General features: G+C 36.4%; 1 protein-coding gene across 1 annotated transcript; it reads left to right on the forward strand.

Moving 5' to 3' along the window:
* Positions 1–14,698: 14,698 nt before the first annotated feature.
* LOC18430211 (cysteine-rich receptor-like protein kinase 2) lies at positions 14,699–20,462 on the forward strand. Its single transcript, XM_006840370.4, has 7 exons — positions 14,699–15,826; positions 16,864–16,986; positions 17,131–17,270; positions 17,589–17,799; positions 18,141–18,375; positions 18,933–19,086; positions 19,194–20,462. Exons 1-7 carry the CDS (start codon positions 15,088–15,090, stop codon positions 19,524–19,526), a joined length of 1,935 nt encoding a protein of 644 aa, XP_006840433.1. The 5' UTR covers positions 14,699–15,087; the 3' UTR covers positions 19,527–20,462.
* Positions 20,463–23,212: the final 2,750 nt, after the last annotated feature.

Raw genomic sequence — 23,212 nt, forward strand, 5'->3', positions numbered from 1 at the left:
GACGATACACATATTAAATTCAATAACAACGTGATCGTTTTAGGTGTACTTCAAAGTGAAATGAAGTCGACTAGATGGTAACATATTGATTAAGGGCCTGAGCTGAATGAACCCCTAAACATAACATCCACTATTTTCTTTTCATTCCTTTAAGTTAAATGACTTGTACAAATTTATTTTCTACACATTATTAACATGATGGAGGTGGAACTCTTTCCCAACAAATCTTTTTATTTTGATTTTCGAAAACATCATAATTTGCCGCAAAATCCGACTAAGGTTGTTGAAAAGGAAAGATGTTTTGCCCTTGTTCATGATTTGTAGTGAAAAAATAGACACTTTCACAGCCATCCAAACCCACCCCTAAGGTGCAGGGACTAAGAAAGTAAAGACGTCCCACATCGAAAATGATATTAAGACGTGCGTGGACACAGTATGGCCAAGAGGTCCAAACTAAGAGCAAATAGGTTACTTAAAGGTTTTATTTATTTATTTATTTTAAAAAAAGACATAATGTTTGGTAGTTAGCTGTTGAGCTCCACTCCTTGCCCCTAGGATTTAATTAATTTGGATGTATGGGATATATTTTAGGGCGCTTTTTGGTTCGTGGGACATCCCTTGGCAAACCGCAACTTTCTGATGTTTGGTTCATGAGAAAGTTCTTTGCCAAATAGCATTTAGCCAATGCAAATCTCTTACTTGAAATGAGTTTTCCCTCCAACCAAACATGCCCTTAAAAGTTGTGGCATCTAAAAGTTGAGAGGGTAGATACTATTTACATGGGTGAGGTTATGTAAAGTGGCAACCTAGCTTGCAAATGGAAGATTGTGGTATTCTACAACATCTATATAGTTGGATAGTATAGATTTGATACATCTTGTAAAATTTTCAAAATCCAATCGACATGTTATTTGAAATAATGCCAAATTTATATGTTCTAATTAAAAAAAAGTGTAAATTATAACAACTTTACTTTTACAACCAAAACTACACTTTTTCTCTTTTTAAATTCAAGCTTGATGTATAATACAACGTGCAACAAAAACCAATCCCACTTTAGAATTTACACAATGTGAAAGAGCTCAGGCTTTGTGGCAAACCTAGGTCACATCGAGTGGTGCATTCGGCATGGGAAAACTCGTTAAGATTTTGCTCATAAAATTACAAATTGATTGTGGTTTGAACCAAAATTGTCACCAAGTCTTACCACGTTTTTTCGCCCCATTATCACATTTTATGACATATTCTCACGTGTTTTTCATTTACAAAACATAACCTTTTGGCCAGTCGAGTTGCTTAGTTTTTTGGGGTTAAAAAATAGCATATACTCCATGTATACGTGCATGTAATTGTGCATCAAGTGTTGTCACTAGGTTGAGGCTATGCATACACGTTTTTTTTATTTTTATTTTTATTTTTATTTTTATTTTTTTTAGGAGTACTTATTTTCATTAATTAAAATGAAATTACAGCAAACACAGACACGCTCAAGGCTAGGTGGTCAAGGTGGCGTCAACCGCACCACGATGTGATACCTTGAGTTTCATTCCTATCACAGATAAAAGAATAGGCCCTTAGTAGGAATAGGCCCTTAGCGTAGGTGTCAAGGTGGTGGAACCACAACTTGACTTAAGGGTTCCAATCTTACCCTAGTAATGTATCAAAAGAATAAAAAAAAATTATCCTATCTTGGTTGGAAAAGGTTTATATGATGGTGTTCGATCAAATTAAGGCGCACATCATAACTTCATTAGAAGAAGTTGTTTCAATTCCCAAAAATCCTCAAATCAATCATCTCGACCTCAAGATATATAGATATGAGAAAAAATAGATTTCAAATTTAAAAAATAGTGTATCTTTTAATGCATTTTTTAGACCATCAATTTTCAAGCTTTTCAAGTGTTCATATATATCGATCTACACTTTTTTAGAAACTTTAAATTTTATAATTAGAGATGAAAATAAAAATTTAAGCCATCACAAATATTTCCAATACTGAAACAACATCTTTTGACACTATTTGAAGGTGCACCATGGTCTTTTACAAACCTCACCCATCATGGTTATAGTGGAAGGTCGTGCAACGGTCTATCTTTGATTTGCTTTGTAACGGTAGAGATCGGTCTACTCCATTTTGATTTTTAAAAACGACGACATTACAGAGAAAATCATCCTCTAATTAAAAAAAAAAAAAGGAACATCATCCTCTAATCAGAAAAAGGTAACGATGAAGTAAAATTACATTAAAAAAAAAAAAGCGGAGGGACATGGAAAAAAAACAAAAGACAGCCCCGAATTTTTTTTAAAAAAGACTACCATATGGGTGCACTTTGTATAGAGGCTCGGAACAATCAAATTAGAGCCTACTTTCAAATAGTTTCGAGAAATGTGGTTTCAATACTGAAAATCTATATGATAGCCTTAAAGTGTATTTTCATCCTTAGTTATAAAGTTTAAAGCTTAAAAAATAGTGTAGATCGGCAGATCTATGAGAACTTGAAAATCTTAAAAATTGACGGTCCAAAAATGTGTTACAAAATACACTATTTTCAAAACTTGAAATCTATGTTTCTCTCGTGTTCATGCATCTTGATGTCGAGATTATCAATTTGAAGATATTTGGGCATCAAAACAACCTCTTCTAGTGAAAAGTTTGAGTTGGGCTCTTATTTGATTGTTTAGAGCCTCGGCTCTATATAAATTTTTCCCTTTCATAAATAATAGCTCTTGTTTCCTTTATATAATAACACTAGCATTAATACCTTATACAAGGACCCAACGGTATTATTAACTGTGGGGCCCATTGTATCACGACGTCCACTATCTAAGTGGCCGTAGGGTTATAACGACCGTTACTATCTGTTACGTTACACAATCTCTTGAAATGCCTAATAATTTGTAAGTCCAAGACAAAATTGCACATGTGATCTTGCTTTGAATTATTTTGGTAAATAAGTGATTAAATAAAGGGAAAAGTTTACATAGAGCCGAGGCTCTAAATAATCAAATTTGAACCTACCTCAAAAAGTTCATTAGAATAAGTTGTTTTGATGCCCAAATATCTTCAAATTGATCATCTCGACATCAAGATGCATGGACATGAGACAAAAATGGATATCAAGTTTTGGAAATAATGTATTTTGTAATGCATTTTTAGACCGTCAATTTTCAAGATTTTCAAGTTTTCATAGATCTATCGATCTACATTGTTTTTAAAGCTTTGAACTTTATAAATAAATATAAAAATATATTTTAAGGCTATTACAAAGATTTCCAATAGTAAAACCACATTTCTCGATACTATTTGAAAGTAAGTTCTGATTTGATTGTTTAGAGCCTGAGCTCTATACAAACGCACCCTTAAATAAAACTCGAGCACTTGAACAAGACTTAGAACAGACATTTTATTTAAAGCAATTGACGAAGTTTGTTCCCATCCAAAGAGATTTGTCCTTATTTTATGCATTATAAAACCCAATAAACATTTTGAGATTTTATTAATTTTTTCTTTTTGTCATCCTTATTGTACACATTAATATTTTACTACAAAAATTGTTAGAAAGGGCAGGTTATCAAATAGTCAAACCTAAATTTGAATCGTGACCAAATTAAAAGGGAGACCAAACTTAAGGGGGTCCCGTGTAGTGTTATTAGGATGAGAAACTTGTGAAGGGACTGGTCTAGTCATAACTGATTTGAACACCGGTCAAATTGTAATTGGACTTCAAAATATCAAGAAAATTATAAATAATGTTTTAAAAATTATATAATATATTAAAAAAAACTATTGCTCGACTTTGTTTGCCCGGCCGAACAGTTCGAAACCAACTAGATGGATCCACTAAAAATCAACCAAATATTGTTTTTTTGCATAAAGTTGGCTTTTACTTTGGATCAGACCGGCCAAAACATCGGACGGACTACCGCTTCAGTCTGGTCTTGATAACTATGGTCCTTTGCGTCCCATTTTGAACCTGGTCGCCATAGAATTGGATGAAAATTAAGGATTTGTTTGAGTAGGGGGAAATCTAGATTCTTAAATTTTTAAACTCCAAGATTTGATGAGTTCTAAACATAGACAAGATAGTAAACTTTTAATAATCCAAGGGGAGTTTTCATCCTTCCCAAACGTGCCTAAAGGGAAGAGAACAAGTGCAAAACAAGGAAGCAATGTAGTGACCATTGTCAAAGTTCGGTAAATATGAAATTCAATGTAGTTGAAAATGACAAGACTGCGTGGATACGGAAAACAACCACATGGCTTTATAGATTTGCGAGTAAGAAAGCATTGCTGAAATTTGAGAGATTTTTAACCCAATGCAGTTCTGTTTTTTAAATGGTTTGATGGTGGCTTGCTAGGCCATGTGTTTCTATTTAACCATGTTTTGATATGTGATTAAAAAATCGGAATCAGTCTTGACTCAATAAGGATGCAATTTTTTTTGCTTGGGTTTGACTAAGCTACATTTTAACAAAAAAAAAAAAAAAAAGCAAAACAAAACACCAAAGAATAGAAAATTAGGAGGAAAGAGCGAAACTAAGGATTTTCCATCAACAATTATTTGCCTCTCGCCTCTGATCCGATTCAGACGATTCTGAGTCAGATTGACAAAATTTTAATTATATTTAACTATATCCACTTTATAAATATATTTCATTTTTATCTAGAGGTAATCTTTGCATGATGGAATTCTTATATTTTTCGGACTTCTTTTTTTCTTTCTTTTCCGGGTAACAACAAATGGAATTATCAATTCTAAAGATCCGACACCAACGCATATTTATGTGGCGGCCACCAATACTCCTGCCTCATCAAATCCATTCTTTGTGTCAACACCAAGAAAAAAAGTTCCTGAAGAAAAAGCCAAAAGTACCCCCATAAACCCAACAAGAGTTAGAAAATAAATTACACAAGGTAAAGCACCTGTCCTTCTTCCAAAAATTCTGAAAGCCGGAAGGACCATTAAAAAAGACGAGATTCCGCATACGTACACTAGGGACTAGGGTACTCTCGTACAATTTTCCTTTTGAATAATGATCCTATAGGATTTTTTTCTATCCATGTGAGTAAAACTCTAAAAGATCTCTATTAAAATTGATACGGATCTCTAAAAAAATTATCACTGAGTGTGAGACTTGATTTTTCTAAAATTTTATGCCAACTATAATGGTGATCTTTTAGGGGTCATACACACATGGGTCGGAGAGTGTCCTATAGGATCATTTCTCTTTCTTTTTATTGAATTTTATGAGAAATTTTAAATTTCTACAGGACTAGTGGGCCAGATCATTTACCTATACCTAGATCCATATTAAAAATAATAATTTTATTTTTCATTTTTTAGATAACCGATTCAGCTCGAATCAGTAATCTGAAAAGATTAAAAATTAATAAAAAATAAAATTTAAAATAGGGTTTATGGGTTGGCGATTTAGAGGGAATATAAAAACAATAGATAAATTTAATAAAAAAAAAACAAAAAAAACAAATGGGGATTTTGGGGGGAATTCAGCCGAGATCCATACCATCTCAGAACCAATTTAATACCGACTGATTCCCATTCCAATCATCAGGAATCCAAACTAGATACTACGGCGTTTTAAAAAAGCTGCTTTTTGCTATGCGAGGAGTAAATGCCAAAAATGGATGCTTGTTGTTTGTTTGTCAAAAAATTAAACGGATGCTTAGGCTTTGCAATGTTGCTCAAAGGTTGTTACTTCGAGGGAAATAGCAACACATGAAGCTGTCTTCCTTGGGTTAGCATGGAAGCAATGGCTTTCACAAACTAATATTTTAATTTATATTGTTTTAAAATTGTTTAAAAAAATAATTTCCAAACAATATGTCATATCTTATCGTACATAACAAACACTATACGTCCTACATTGGTGAAAGCCATGAATTTTATGAAACACATCACAGAATACACCATTTTACATGCCGAAGAAAGATATAACCCCCTGGTGTCCCTAGTATGACATTTGACACCTATGGTTAGGGTTATGTGAAAGGTACGTAGAAAATCATTGCACTTTTTTTTTTTTTTTTGACAAATGTTACGATTTTTATTGAATACTAAGGAACGGAAATTACACAATTAGCAATGACAAGGGAAGGTCAAGAGGAACCATCCTTAGCCAGAGCATCAGCTGCAGAGTTTGCTTCTCGAAAAACATGAGAGAATGAGACCGATAAAAGAGAAATAAGATCTACAATCATAATAGCCGGAGTTCCCATGGCACGCGCTGCTCCTTGTTACACCATTTAATAACATTCAGTGAATCCTCTTCAATCCAACAATTGTTACCACAATTCCTTACAGTAATAATTTTCAAACCTTTGAGTAACGCTCTTAATTCCACATAATTAGCTGTTGCAACACCAATTGGTCCAGCATAGAAAAAAATAATGTTACCCATATGATTACGCACCACTCCCCCGATTCCAACTAATCCAGGGTTGTCGAGAGAACTGCCATCAAAATTGAGTTTCAAAGAACCTGCTTTAGATACAATCCATATATTTTTCGGTCTATCACTAACCCAACCAATAATAAAGAGATTGTGTAAGGTTACTATAACATCCACTTTCAAGATACCCCATCCTTCCTTTAACACATAAAGCCACGACCATATTGAGCATTTGATAGTATAAATTAGTTTGTCAAAACTCATGAAAATTCCTTCAAATGTCATCCTATTTCTTTTTTTCCAAACTTCCCATAGGATCACACCTTTAGCAATCTTCCATAGGGCCTTACCCGCCTTGGGTAAATGAGGAAGGGATAACTATGAAACTACCCCTTCCACCAATTGAGGAAGTGCTAAGCTGATACCTAAAACACCGAACAATCAAAGGCAGATTCTCACTGTAAAAGAATAATGGATGAAAATGTGAGCCTCAGATTCACCATCAGCTTTGCAAAGAATGCATACATTAAGTAATTTTTTTCCCCTTTTAATCAGATTATCAATTGTCAAAACTTTATTCATGGAAGCCAACTAGATGAATGCTTATACCTTGTGGGGTAGTAGCCACTTCCAAATCTGAGCAATCTGAGGGCATGATCATCTCCATCGATCATGAAAGAATAGACTATAACAGGATTTGACAGTGAAAACATCATCACTTTCAATCTCCCAAACCAACTCACCCCTGACATTATGTGAAACATATACCATATCTATCATTTCTATAAGAGACACCATTGGGAGAGAAGGACATTATTCAGTCGGCTATAGGCCAACTGAATGTTCCACAAGGGATTATTGCCCCTTCTATCCACAGCTTCATTGACTAATATGTTCGGCCTCGTAACAATCCCAAACAGATAAGGGAAAATAGACTTTAGAGTAAAGTCTCCAATCCATCTATGGTGCTAGGAGGAAATTTGACAACCATCTCTTGGATTCCATCTAAAATATCTTGAGATCATAGTTTTACAAATTGCAATCAATCTCCACATCTGAAAAGTGTCATTTCCTCTACCAGCCCCCAACCAAACACAAAATCTATCCACACCATACTTAAAGATGATGACTCTATACCAAAGGTGATCTTTAAATTGAAGACTACGCCACCACCACTTGCACATCAAAGCTTGATTCACCAACTTAATTCTCCGTATACCCAAACCACCTTCTTTATTTGGAGTGCAAACTCTATCCCATCTCAAAAGATGGAATTTCATGGCCTCAGAAGTAGAACCCCACAGAAAGTCCCTTATTATTTTCTCAATCCTCTTCGCAACTGAGGCAGGCATATGAACCACAGACATCTGATAGACTGAAAGATTGGATATACAAGCCCTCAACAAAGTCACTCTACCTCCCAGGGATAGGTACTTATGTTTCCAAAGATCAAGTCTGGATTGGACTATTTCAAGGATTTTATCCTAGACTGCCAAAGGAAGCCTTGAGTCAGAGATGGGAAGCCCAAGATAGGTTACTGGAAAATGGTCTACTTTACACCCCATCACGCTAGCCAGTTTATCAACAACCTCCTCCACACAATTAATACCAATCATAGATGACTTGTGAAGATTTGCCTTGAAACCAATTGTGACCTCACAAATTTTGAGAAATCTAGCAATATTCCTGACTTGAGAAGGATGCGTATCACAAAAAATAATAGTGTCATTGACATACTGTAGATGAGAGATTATAATATCTGAATTTGCAATGCTAAAGCCCTCAAAGTGACCCCTTCTCGCCACCCTGCTCAACATCAAGTTGAAGCATTCTGCATAAATAGTAAATAAGAAAGGAGAGAGAGGGTTCCCTTATCGAAGACCTCTAGTGTCCTTGAATAAACCAATCAGACTACCCTTAAAAAGAACTGAAAAATGTGCTGAAGAGAGGCATCCAATAATCGAGCGTCTTCATTTATCACCAAACCCCATAGCTTTCAAAATTTCCAACATAATTTTCCATTCAACACTAGCAAAAGCTTTTTTCATATCCAGTTTGAACAAAATACCAGGTTTCTTACTCATGACCCAAAAATGAATACATTCTTGCGTCAAAAGTACACTATCCGTAAGCTGACGGTCCTTGATGAAGGCTGATTGGGTATTAGAAATGAGGGAAGGCATGACCATTTTTAATCTCTCAGCCTAAACCTTTGCAATTATCTTATAAAGAATTGTAAGAAGGCTAATCGATCTGGTATCAGATAACTCAAAAATCAAGGACTTCTAGGGGATTAAAACAATAAAGGTAGAATTCACACCTCTAAAAATTTATCCCCTGATGAAAAAGCTCCTGATGAATTCTAAAAGTTCACCTTTTACTACATCCCAAAACCTATGGAAGCAGGCAAGAGGAAAACCATCAAGACCTGGTGCTTTATCCCTTGGCATTGTAAAAACATCCTTACACAATTACTGCAATGATACTTCCCTTTCCAATAAAACTTTTTCTTCCATTGACAGCACTTCAAAGAGATTCTACCAAAAGAAGGTGTAAGATTTACTTCTCTGGTAAAAGTTTTCTTGAAGTGGCTAATAACTGCTCCTTCCATAGCTGCCTCGTCCTCAGAGTCAATTGATAAGCCCGAAAGGTCATTTTTCGTTTACGAGCACTTGCAATCGTGTGGAAATATTTTGTATTCATGTCCCCTTCTTTTAACCATTTTGATCTAGATCTCTGCTTCCAATAAATTTCCTCTATGCGACGCAAATCCTCCAACTCATTGATTTTCAAACCTCGATCCCAAATGGCCTGCTCTGATAAACACCCACTCACTTGGGTATTATAATCGAAGATTTCGATTTCCGCTAAGACTCCATCAATTTTTGCTCTAATATCAAACTTATTTACTCTCTTTCAATCTATCAATTGTGTTTGATATTCAACAACTTGCTATGTAACTGGAAATCCAAAGGTCCTTTGACGATAGTATTAACCCAGGCTCCTTTAATCAACTCAACAACTTCTTTCTCCTCCAGCCAGCCCACATCTAGTCTAAAAGGTTTGGGACCACCTTTTAAAATACTAGTATTTAGCATAATAGGGCAGTGATTCGAAGAGATTCTGGGAAGGGCCTTGATAGAGGCTAGAGGGAATTCCTCCATCCATTCCATCGAAACCAAGAATCTGTCCAGTTTGGACATGGATAAATTTATTAAGTTATTATTGGACCAAGTAAACTTTGACCCAATAATAGGGGGATCGAGCAAACAATTATTTTCAATGAACCTATTAAACAACCTCATGGAGGTGTTAATAGGGGTATGAATCATTCGGCCAACGAATGAGATTAAAGTCTTCCCCAATAACCACAGGATAAGAAATCGACTGAATAGCAGAGTTAAGATTATTAAGAAAAATTTATTTTAATGCAACCACAGTGGGACTATAAACACTTAAGAGACCCCAAGAAAAACTAGCATTTGGACTGTTAAAACCTAGCAACAGAAAGTAATCTCCAATAATAATATCAAAATTAACCAAAACCATCAGATCCCAGAGAACCCAAAGCCCACCCGATGCACCATTAGCATCAATCCCACAAAAACGAACAACACCCCCCCCCCCCAAGACCTCTAACATTCTAAGATAGAAAAATCATTAGAAAGAAAGAGGAGGTGGATGAGAAGAAGAACCTGGTCCATCATGACCACTACCAAAGTATATGTCCTCCAGCATAAGAGCTTCATTGAGATAATTGTCTCCCACTAAAGAAGTTGAAGAAGAATCCACATCAACCACCACCGATTCACATAAGGCAATCGAGCACGCAGTGGAGACCCCTTTAGGGATACCACAAGCCTGGAGCCTTGCGGAAGAACGAACCCCTCTTAGAACTGCCTTATTTTTCTTGCCGGCCGCAGTTTTTTTGGCATGAGTTTTTTAAGCAGACTCTAACACATAACTTTTGCCAGAGTTTCTTCCATGCACCAAATCTTTTTCCACTGCCTTCTTGGCCCTTCGGTGTTCCTTAATTTTCACAAGCATCACGCTTAGTGGAACATTGCCCAACCCCATATCTTCCACCATCCTTTCCATCAACGGAGACTCATCCTGAACCACAGCTATAGGCAATGACTCTTTAACCAAGTGAAAGCATAAACGTTCAGTTGGAGGCTCCTCTTGTACCACCACTGGTGTCTCAACAACCACCACGTCCAAACTGTGGCCAAATTCCCCAGCATAAGCATCTTCCAACATAAGAGGCGAAGGGTTTGCAGGATCCTCGTCAGCTGCAACAAACATGATCGACAAATGATTGATCAGCAACAGATCAAACCTTATCCTTAAGGATTGATCAGCAATTGATCAAAATTATCCTTGATTTCGTTGCCCCACCTTTAACGACAACCAAGCGATAAGGGAGTGGATACATCTGAAGCTTCCAAAGCAAAGCCAACAAAATAGCCAAAAGTCTCTGATGAAAGCACCACACTGAGCGGAGCTTCTTGGCCTGAAGGCGCAATAGCAAGATCGTAATGAAAGCACAAGAGAGGATTTGCTTCTTCACTTGAGCCCTCTTCCAAAACTCCAGAAAGGACAAACCGTGAGGGAGAGTCCCAAAAGGGAATTTCGTCGCCACGATGCAGGTAGTATCAATCCCAAATGTATAAGAATTGAGGGGAGCTCTTTGGGGAACCATAACCGCCACACCATATTAATATTATAAGGTACTTTTTGGAATTGCGTCGGTGGACCTGCAGGATCAACGAGCGACCTGCAGGACATTGGATCACCGTGGTTCAAAACTTGCCGAACATCATGCGTAACCTCCGGCCCTTTCATCAATCCATGCTCAACTCTCGTCGAAGAAATAGAAGGTTGTAATCTAAAGGATTTCGAAAAACCCGCCATCCATTCAGGGAATCTATCGATGGGAATCCAATGTTGATGAATCCTGACAGTTTCCTTTTTCTGAAATTTTAAAAATCTTGCTCCTCTCCTAAAATTCCTATTTTTCAGTTTCAGGTTTGATTTTCCCGGAGGAGGAATTCCGGTCGTCGCTTAGAGATTTTTTGGGCCAGAAATTTGCCCTTTCTTCTCTACAGAGGGACTTGCAGCAAACCATCTTGAAGGAACGCAACCATCATCATCAGTAACGGGAATTTCAAAAAAGGAGTGATGCATATACGAACTATCCTGGGTAAAGGCAATCAATGGTATTTTCCAACTTTAACACAAACAAAACAACAAATAGAACTTAAAAACGAATCCCAATCCAAATCCAAATAAGTACCAAAGCTACCTATCGCTTTCTTAATGATTGCCAAATTCCATGCTGATAGGGGAAGACCCCACAACTTCACCCATACCGTCTCCGAAGGAATAAAAGAAGCATGATCAGATGGTTTCCAGAGATCCAAGGACAGTAGACTACTCATAATACAACAAAATCTGCGAGTAAGTACTTTCTCGACCTCCTCTTTTGACCGAAGCTTGAAGACAACTTTGTTAAGGCCAATAGTTTTCACATTAGGACGTTGAGAGAGATTCTAACTCCTCTGTGCCCAATCAGAAATGCCATAAAAATTAGAGATCGGAGGAGAGAAAGAGAAAATTCATTGCACTTATTGTAGAATAATTGTTTCATTGCACTTTTATAGGGCCACCACTTTGTGAAATTTGGCAAAGCCCCACTATAAAATCCTGATTGCCTGTAAATCCATTTTCACCCCTTTCTTTAGATTTTGGAGTTCCAAAATGGTGCAAATCTAATTGACTAGTGAATATTTCGAATGAATTGTTGGGAAAAAAACGTAATGTATTGTATGACAAACCATTTTCTGATGTTGAAACTTATTATTTTAGATCCATAATTCTTGAGGTAGAGATGATCAATGGGACATTTTTGGGGCGTGGAAATGCTTCATGATCCCCAGGTACACTTACAAGTTTGATGACTTAAGTTACTCCAACTTGCATGGTTATTTCGATGTTTCTTTAATTTTCAAACTTTATTTTCTCAATAATTGATGAATTTCTATACCCCATTTCCTAAGTAGCGGTGTATTAAAACTTGGTGGCTTCTGATCCAGATCGTCAATTCAGATAGGAATCAGTTAGGATTGAACTGTTTATGGGATGATATCGGTCGTGACTTGGTTCTCCTATAAAATCCCCTTTATATATACATAAGAAAATGCTGGGATTAGCCCACTAGATCATATGAACATATGCGTTCATATGAGCCCAACGACCCTGATCTGATGGTTATGACCTCATTTCATATTTAAATTTTAATGTTTTTTCTACAAATCCAAATGATTTGAAATTGTAGGCTTGTATTCTTAAAAAATAGAAGAATATAATAAAAATATCAAAATACCAAAAAATAATTTGTAAAAAATAAATTAACCAAAATACCCCTGAAATGTTTAGGGGGTATTTTGGTGAATTTGTTTCTTGCAAATTATTATTTTTTATATTTTTGTTAGGTACGCATTGATAAGAAGAATGGATGTCTAAAACTTCAAGTTATTTAGATATGTAGAAAAGAATTAAAATTCAAATATGAAATTTGGTTGTGAACGTTAGATCGGCCCAAATTCAATCTGGGCCGTTGGGCTCATATGTTCATTTGAGCTAGTTTGCTGGGATTAGCCCACTAGCTTATATGAACATATCAACATTTTTCTATATATATATATATATATATATATATATATATATATATATATATATATATGGAAAAGTCTTTCCAACGCCTCTAGGCGAAAATGAATATTGATTTCGATTACCCTCATCACCGTTCAAATTTCATCGTGTGATCACGATTGTTTAGTAGTATTTTATTTTTCATGTTTTTTTTTACAAATTAGAATGACCTAAAATTTGGAGATATGTACATCTTACTAAGGCGCATCTAATAAAAATATAAAAAAAATTATCTGAGAAAACTAAATTGATCAAAATACCTCTGAAACTTTTGGGAGGTATTTTAGTCAATATTTTTCATATAAATATTTTTTTTATAATTTTCGAACATTACCCTATTTTTGATGAATACACGATCCAAATTTCAGATCATTCCGATTTGTAAAAAAAAATGAAAAATGAAACACTTCGGACAATTGTGACCGCGCGATGAACTTTGGACGGTGATGGGGGTAGGCAAAATCACTATTCATTTCACCTATAAGCGTTGCGTAGTGTTTTCCTATATCCGTGAAAAATAAATTAACCAAAATACCCCCAAAACTTTTCCAGGGTATTTTGGTCAAATTTTTTTCATGTAAAATATTTTTTTTATATAATTTTCGAAGATTTCCCTATTTTTGATGAATACACGCTCCAAATTTTAGGTCATTCCGATTTGTAGAAAAAAAATAAAAAATGAAACACTACCGAACAATCGTGACCGCGTAATGAACTTTGGATGGTGATGGGGGTAGGCGAAATCATTGTTCATTTTCACCTATAGGCATTGTGTAGTGTTTTCCATATATATATATATATATATATATATAAATTTATTTAACATTTTTTAGGTCCCGTCTATATCCTCACCTTATAAACCTCTATATTAATTTTAAATTTAATTTATTTTTAAAATAATTTTTTGGATCGTCGATTCTCGTAGAAATAAACCTAATACGAATAATTTATCAAGTGATATGACACAGATTTGTAGATATTAACTATCGGGAAAGGTTTCTATGCTTCCCCTACATCATAGAAATTCTATCTTCCCCTACCATCCAGCCGTCCAATTTTGATCAAGAGAGTCACTCACCGTTTGATCTTAGATCCGACGTCTCAAAGTATTTTATTTTTAGTTTTTTTATACAAATTGTATGAATATGAAATTTGGTACATGCCATCTTCTCATTAGGGCGCACCTATAAAAAATATTAAAAATAAATTTTCGATAAAATATAGTAACAAAAATATCTCTTGAAACATTCAGGGGTATTATGATCGTTTTATTTTATTGAAAATATTTTTATTCTTTATTTTTCGCTAGTTCAAGTTTAATAGAGGAGTGGACATCCAAAATTTGGTGTCAAAATAACTTATAAAAAAAAGTTAAAAATAAAATAATATAAAGACTGACATTGTGATAGGAGAAATCTTAACCCTCCATTGAGAATATATAATTGGATAAAGAGGAAGATGGAGCTTTTATGCGGCAGGGGAAGCGTTGACAAGCCCAAGATTTGAAACACTCCTAAACGGTAAAGCCTCGGCACCATATAACTTTTCCCCAAGTGGAATTAGGGCACTTTTGTGGTAGCAAAGAATGAGGGGTAGGGACGGTCATTCCTGAAGAATCATCCTTTTGGCAGTTGGTAACGATTCAGGGCATTTTCGTCATTTTAAGTACAAGGGTATAATAGTCATTTCGTGAATTTCAGCTCGTTGCGTAAGCTTCCCCCGCTTCTTTATATGACCAGATTCACAGCGGCCTCCCATGGAGCTCCAAAGCAGTTCCATTCGTCTTCGTCTTCGTCTTTGTCTTCGTCTTCTCCTTGCTACTTTAATGGCGGAAGAAAACCTAATTCTGAACGCTCCAATCAATTTTAATGTAGCTAGCAAAGGAACCCAACGTTCAAAAATTTAAATCAATTCCTCACTACTTTCAGAAAAACCTCTTTTTCTTCTTTTTTTTCTGCATCCATGGCGAAAACAACCCCGATTCACGTTGTTATCTTTCTCGCAATTCTCTCAGCTTCTTCTTTAGCCGATGATTCTCAGTTCCCCGTTATCAAGCGACTATGCTACAACGTTTCAGCTCTAGATCCAGCGACCTTTGATGTGAATTTCATCGCCGCAATGGAGTCTGTATCTCAACAAATCGCTAGAGATGGCTTTGGAACTTCAGTTTCAGGAAACTCTACTAACCGTGTCTATGGTCTTGGCCAGTGCCTTGGTTACCTTTCCTCCATTGATTGTCGCCTCTGCTATGCTCAGTCTAGGGTTAGTCTACCTGTTTGCCTCCCTGTAGAGGGAGGTCGAATTTATCTCGATGGATGCTTCTTGAGATATGAGAATTGGAATTTTCCGAGTGAGGCCATGGATGATAAGGACACAGTGGTTTGTGATTACTCGAAGAACAGCTCGAACCCTAATGATTTCAGAGAACTTGCAGGAAAGTTGGTGAGGAATTTGAGCTTAGGAGAAGGCCATTACAGGGCCGGAAGGTTTGATGGGAGTAGAATGACAGTTTATGGGGTGGCTCAGTGCTGGAGATCTCTTGATTCTAGGGCGTGCAGCGATTGCTTGACCAGTGCGGCCAATGGTGTTCGTGGTTGCTTGCCTGCGAAAGAGGGGAGGGCTTTGAACGCTGGTTGTTTTCTTAGATATTCGACTTCGCCATTTTATTTGCAGCAATCGGGTTCAGGCCGTGGTTCGATTGGTATTTCTCTCACTGCTTTCTCTCTCTAAGTCTGTAGTTCTCCTGTCCTTCACTTTCTACTGCTGTAATTTTCCTGCTATTCTCTCCTTATAAGATTGTGACTGTCCTGGCATTTCTCTTGGTACTTTCACTTTCTATGAGACAGAAATTCTTTGACCTTACACCTTTCTCTCTCTAACAACCTGTAATTCTCTGCTTTCTTTCAACTATTGGTTATTGGGGTATTTGTTTTCTACATTTTCCCCCTCTCATATGAGTTGGTGCTAGCAAGTTTGTGACATGGTGCTTATTAGTCTCTCCCTCTATCTCTCTGTACTTGAAGATTCTCTCTCTGTACCTGAGGTCTCTCTATGTGGCTTCTTGAAATTTGAATGTGGCCTTATTTGGAAATCATGGTGATGTTGCTAACCCATGAATGAAGTAGTTTGAGAATCAGGGGCATTGTATGTTGCTCATAATTACCCAAAACACCCCTTCTTTTTATTTTTGACACTTCTGCCTCAGTGGATGTACCCTTGGGCAGATTCAGAAATGAATCTCCATGATGATGCTAATAATTGCTAACCATTTGTGACCGTATTTGGATTGAATGGCCAGTTTGGTCATTTCAGAAAATGTGAGCCTGCACTCAGAGTACTCAGTGATCCTCAGCTGGTTTTTTCAACTGCTGAGAAAGCCTTAAATTAATGCTCAAAGCTCACTACTATGACCAGTCAATTGTGCTTGTTAAACAACTATGAACATCTTAAAAAAAGTATTTTCATATAGAAAAGAGGAAAATGAAATGTGTCATTCAAATGGAATGACACTTTTGTGTGGGGTTAAAATTCTGTTGCAAGAGTTCTTTAATTTTGCGTTGTGAGTGTGCTTCATTTCAGCAATACAACCCTATCTTTAATTATTGTATTTGCATCGTGATGTTTTGCTTAGGTTCGCTGTAAATTTAGCACATGTTATTTGATGTATTATATGTATATGTTTGGTTGGTGACTTGAAGAAAAGTGCGACTTTTTAATTTCGGGTTTGTTTGTTTCCAGTGACCCGGCACCAACTAGCTGTGGCTCTGGGGTCCATTTTTGCAGGAGCATTGGTTATATCTGTAGCCATAATATTGGGTAGACGAAGAAGACGAGGAAGGGATTCTTCTTTTGATTCTGATGGTAAATGAAAACCTTGGAAATGCCTTCTATTTTCTAAAATCGAGTAGTCATGCTATTGGGTGGAAACTGAACTGTGCCGGTTGCTACAATTTCATTCATTTGCTTTATTTTAATTTTTTGCTTTGTCTGAATTTTCAAATCCAGATATGGAAGGTTCTTCGGAAATTATAAAAGCTATTTCCCAATCCCACCTAGGGTTTAAGTATGAGGATCTGAGAAAAGCTACAAAAAACTTTGAAGATGCTAACAAACTTGGCCAAGGAGGTTATGGCTCTGTTTACAAGGTAATGAATGATGATAAATAGTGTTTTGGAACAAGGACAAGGGCTCTTGCTTACCAGGTTCCTGAGTCCGAATCAGCCACTGAATTGGTTGAGTTGGAGGTCAGACTCGGCTGAGTCTATGGTAGGAAGGGGGCCAGGGCTTGGAAGACTTGCCCAATTTTTGGGTTTTCATCCGGATGTGGCATCCTAGTGACTCAGCCCATTCTGCCCGAGTCACCGAATTTTGCATTACTGATGATAAACTTTAAATCTTGTGATGACATCTACCATTTATTGATATCCTTTTTCCTTTTCTCTTTCAAATGTATTAATGTGCAGGGAGTTCTATCAGATGGCAGGGTGGTTGCAGTCAAGAGACTTTTCTTCAATACCAGGCAATGGATAGACCAGTTCTTCAATGAAGTTAACCTTATCAGTCGGGTTCAGCATAAAAACCTTGTCAAGCTTCTGGGTTGCAGTGTAGAAGGCCCTGAAAGTCTATTAGTTTATGAATACCTCTCAAATTCTAGCCTGGATCGATTCTTATTTGGTAGGACTGTTACTCTTAAATCTTTTTCCAAAACACAGCTTCTATTCATTTCTGACTGCAATTCGTTGGGAAAAGGCTCTGATGATGATGAACTTTTACCTTTTATTTGCAAGAGCTGAATGTGCCACCCACTATTTTAATCAATTAATGCACCTAAATTGATGTTTTTGGTCATCAAGCATACTATGTGACCATCATTTTATTCACATTGATCGATGTTGTTATATATGGTCACTAAAATAGTGGGCAGCAAAACTAGCCTCGCCATTTATCGTTTTTATACTTAAGGTTGGTAGGGTTTAGTGGAAGGTCCATGACCCAGGACTGTATTTTGCAAACAGATCCTTTTAGAAGAAAGTTGTTGGATTGGAGGAGGAGGTTTGATATTATTGTTGGTACAGCTGAGGGGTTAGCTTACCTTCATGATGCGTCAGAGGTGAGAATCATTCACAGGGACATAAAGGCGAGTAATATACTACTTGATGAGAAATTCAGGCCCAAAATAGCTGATTTTGGCCTAGCGCGATATTTTGCAGAGGATCAAAGCCACCTGAGCACAGGCATTGCTGGAACTCTGTAAGAACTTAAGTCCTTACCCCAACGTTTGTCCTATTTATTTTATAAACTTTGACAGAGTATCATTACCCCACTCTTGTTTATTCCTCTTCTCTCGTTTTTTCCTGTCCCCCTAATTTTGTGTTTGTTTGCTGCTTAAACACAACTATAAGCAAACATGGCTAGTGTTTAAAGGTTATGCCCTTGACACTGTTAGAAGGTTTTAGGTTTATGCCATAAATTTTTTAATTTATTTATTTTATTCAGTTCTTAGAGGTGAAATGGACTTACAATGTCACATGCCAAAGAAAAAGAAAAGAGATAAATAAAGAAAAATGAACACTGCTTTTCCTTGAATTAGGTGAACCTTGTAGTAGAAACATGCTACAGAGGGTGCAAACTTCAGTTTGATTTCATAGCCTAGTTTATGCTTATTTTGCAAAATGAATGTCCCTTATATAAGAAGGGTGTTTGTGATGATTAGCTAAATATTGTTTTTTTTTAACTTCCCTTATTCCCTGAACTCTGGTGAATTTCAGTAAACAATTGACCTTATCATATTTATATCACCATTACAGTGGCTACATGGCACCCGAATATGTTATCCACGGCCAGTTAACTGAGAAGGCTGACATATACAGCTATGGAGTGCTCGTTCTCGAAATGGTCACTGGTCGTAAGAACAACAATTCAATATCGACCTCAGTCGAGGGTCACTCCCTTATGTCATTGGTAAGGATCTCCCACTTATATATATCCTAAATAAAAAGGGAATTTCATAGCCATGGCCTTTCAGATTTCTGGTTCTTAAAACATCTTGGTGTCCCCTCTTTCTTCAGATATGGAAGCAGTACAGTTCAAACACTCTCTTAGAAATAGTGGATCCAAACATCCAAGGCCTGTGCTCTGAAGAACAACTTCTCAGAGTATTTCATGTGGGTCTTCTTTGTACTCAGGCTTCTCCAACTCTTCGGCCTCCCATGTGGAAGGTAGTGGAGCTACTAGTAAGCATGGGAAAAGAGCTTCCTTTGCCTACACAGCCTCCATTTATTGATGTTAAGGGGGTGGAAAGCAACAGTGATGGTTCTGAGACCTCTTATTTGTTCTCCTCTACCACCAAATCTCAAGTTTCAATAAATGGAATGTCGGTTAGTATGGTTCGAGGAAGGTGAATTTGGATCTACATAATTTGGGAGCTACCTGAATGTCCCTGGTTTCAGAGAACTTTTTGAACTACAAAGCTTTTTGTGGAATGACAACAAATACCCTGAAGTTAAAAAAAAATATTACAAAGCCATATTTATTTGTTCTGAAAAGGGGAGTGCCATGTCTATGGGGTCGTGGGTTGGGAGTGTCTCTGTATATTCTTCTCTATGGGTGGCAGCTTGGTTGGTCAAAGTCGCTTTCTTGAATTGTATGGGACCAGTGGTTACATGTTTCTTGACAAAGTGGGTGGCAGGTGGCATCTCTCTCTGTACAATGCTCAATTTTTTATTTCCAGAAGTAACCTTGTCTCTGATAATCCTGAGGCTGGAGAATTTTGACATCCGGTGGCTCAGCAGATCCACACTCTCCATGTATAGAGTGTGTGCCAGTAATTTAATCAAGAGAAGTGGTGCTTTAGTCCTGTGTATTGAATCCTTTTGGGGTACTTGTGTCCTTTTACTAAAGTGGATGTGGTTAAGAACAATGACGTTCTGGTTCTGGTCTTATTATTTGAGACCCTTTCTTGTAGATGAGCTTGGGGCTCTCTCAGTTTTGCCATGGCCTCTATGGGTTGAAATCACTGAAGAGTCGATGGAAGTGGACTACAGTTGGGCTTGCTGTGGTTTTTTTTCCTTGTGCAGCATTCAGCACTGGACTGGCTGTCAGACCAAGAGATGGCATCATGAAACTCCTGAAGAGGGAGTCACTGTGAAATGAGTTTCACCGACTGTGTTGTAGACTCAAGAGGATGGCTTAACTTTTATCTCTTGTCTGGGTTTGAGGCTATATATTGTTTGTGTTTGAGACTATATATTGTTTGTGTTTGAGGCTATATACGTGTACAATAATAAAAATTTTGTGAAATGAAAAGAGAATAGCTGCAATTTGTTTCTCCGGGACAACTCCAAAGTCTTAACTTTTGGTGATCGCTTGACGACCTAAAATCCTTGATGCATCTCATTATCCCTGTAGCTTTGAAAATTGCAGGATCTGTGACTTCTTGGATTTTTTTTTCTCTTTATTTTTTTTTCATTTTTTTTTTGGGGTTTGGGGGAGGAAGGGGTGGGGTTTGCACCAATATTTCCTAATTTGTTACGAGTGTTTGTGACCTATATACTAATTGGCTGAATTACATTTCAAGCAATATTTAAGCTCAAATGCGCCTATTTCCTAAGCTGCACCAGTTGAAAGCCCTTTTGATTCCCGATATTTAAGCTCAAATGCATGAGTATCTTAATAAGCATTTTTCCTTCACAAAGTTTTTTTCTGGCTAGACAAATTTCCCTTCAAAGTTAAATTTCTCTGTCAATTTTGGGTGCATACTATCTGAAACTTTCTGTAGGTATCCATTGTTATTTCTTCACACAATAAAATAAATCTTCAGAATTACTGTACATGGTGCCATTTCCTTTTCATGTGGATTGCAAAGTCAAACAATCAAACTCCTAATTTTGGCAAATCAGGCAGGCACTAGGGCACAAGTATTAGGTCAAATTGCAATGTTGGGTAAGTAATAATGTCCACCAAGGAAAATGACTCTTCCATCAGCATCAAGTTTTTAAATAATCAAAGGAGGAACAAAACAACTCTTAAATCATATCATCAGAGATCTTAAATGAATAAGCAAGGCGGCCCTCCATGACTTTACAAGTGAGCAGGACTACATGCATTATCTATTCTGAGGTGGCAAACATATTCCTTAACTCACTGATGATGTGAATTTCAAACTGAACTGGTCTGAATCACGACCAAGATCAGAATTATTCAAGTAAATGAGCTTTGTAAGTTCTTTTAGCATTTTAGTCATGAAATGTGCCCGAATCAGTAACTCATAATCATGGCCTTTGCATCAACATAACTTAAAAGAAGATGCCTTGAAAACTAGGCAATGTTCTATGGATAATAGTTAATAAAAAGGAAAAATATATCATTAAAATGGTCTTTGTCAAATTAACCAATTCAGCATTAGAATGACCACTTCACAAATTCCTTTCACATAGGTATCCTTTTAAAAATTTTGTTTAGAAAAATTATAAAATTGCCCTTGTTTTAGATTCAGAACCTGAACAATCAAAGTTCATTTCAGTAATTTGCTCGACTTAATTGGTCCAATCTAGATGGTGTAAATACCCGTACTGGTTCAAGGTTAAAAACCCATAACAAAGATTTCCTATGAAAAAACTAGTTCTGGTTTCTAACCCGGAACAAGCTGGGGTAAATCACATTAAAAAGTAGGCTTGAATCCAGTCAAAAGTCTCTTGGGGTTATTATATTGAACTGAGATCAGCATCTTTATTTTATCTTCCAGCTATCAACCATATTTTTGGGCTAAATTTTGTCATCTATTCCCTTTCACAAAAGCCGTTCATGACTGTTTCATACCCACTGTGGCAGTGAAAGTAATTGAAAAACCTCATCCTTTGCATGAAATTCTAATTCCTTATTGAATGCAAGGCATTAAGCAAGCACTAATTCAAAGTCAAAGCATAATTTTTTCCATTAGGTATCATAAGCTAACTGATATTCAAATAATAAATTCAATTCAATTTGTTTCAACCTCCTCCTTTATGTCAACATGACTTTCAATTCAAATCACTATTCATTTGAAAAGCATCATCCTTTAAATATTCCCATTGGTTCATAGTATTCCCTTAAGCAGCTTAAACTAAACAATACAAGAATGCAATATGAATTTAATAAAGTAATAGCCATGTGTTGTGCTATCTTGCCCTTTCTACTTTGAAAATGTGACAGCTCATTCCTATTTATCACTTTGATGTGATCCATTGCTAATGTTCTTACAATGACTAAATATCCTTCATTTATTTAATTATTTTTAAGTAGTCAATTGCTTAATCTTCTTAGTATGATGATTAAAGGGATTGTCTACAATGAGACTATTTACCTTTTATACAAAGAGATCACAATCATTCTTATTCTTAGGATTTTAAAATAGATGGTAGTAAGAGTATCACTGATTAAATATAAAATTCTAAAAAAAAATTTCTCTAACTTCATGACTCACCCCAAGCTACTCAATTTGACATATGATGAGAGAGAATAGTTGTGACCTCTTTATACAAAAGATAAATGGTCTCTTTGTAGACAATCCCACGATTAAATGGTAAAATGGGTTGCATTGGATTTCAAGGCTTTAGGAATAGAAACACTTACCAAATAAATTATTAAAAATACATTTCTTCCCAAATCCATGACTTTGGGGCTCAAGAAACAATGTAGATCTAATGATATCCGAAGAATTGAAATAAATGATCCAAAAAACAAAATCAGTTTTAAGACCCAAAATTCTTCTTTCTTTCAAGATTATGATGGTAGTTGGCATAGATGATCGGCCGGTAAGAACATTGAATAAAAAATCCACCTGCAGAATGGACCGTATGTGCTAAGGTAACACCATTCAAATTTTGAGTACTAATGATGAAGAATAGGGACAATAAAGCTCCGATGAAATTAGAAAACGATTGGGTCAATTGGTTGGATTTCAAAAGATACCCCTAATTGGGACAATAATCTTTGATTGCATTTGAAGTTCTCATCTTAGTTGTCTTTGGCTCCGACCTTATTGTTGTGGTGTTTTACACATCTCAGTTGTCTTTGGCTCCGACCTTATTGTTGTGGTGTTTTACACATC

The sequence above is a fragment of the Amborella trichopoda genome, chromosome 2 (genome assembly GCF_054954075.1).
Source record: "Amborella trichopoda isolate Santa Cruz 75 chromosome 2, AtrichopodaSantaCruz75HAP2 v2.0, whole genome shotgun sequence".
Classification (NCBI taxonomy): domain Eukaryota; kingdom Viridiplantae; phylum Streptophyta; class Magnoliopsida; order Amborellales; family Amborellaceae; genus Amborella; species Amborella trichopoda.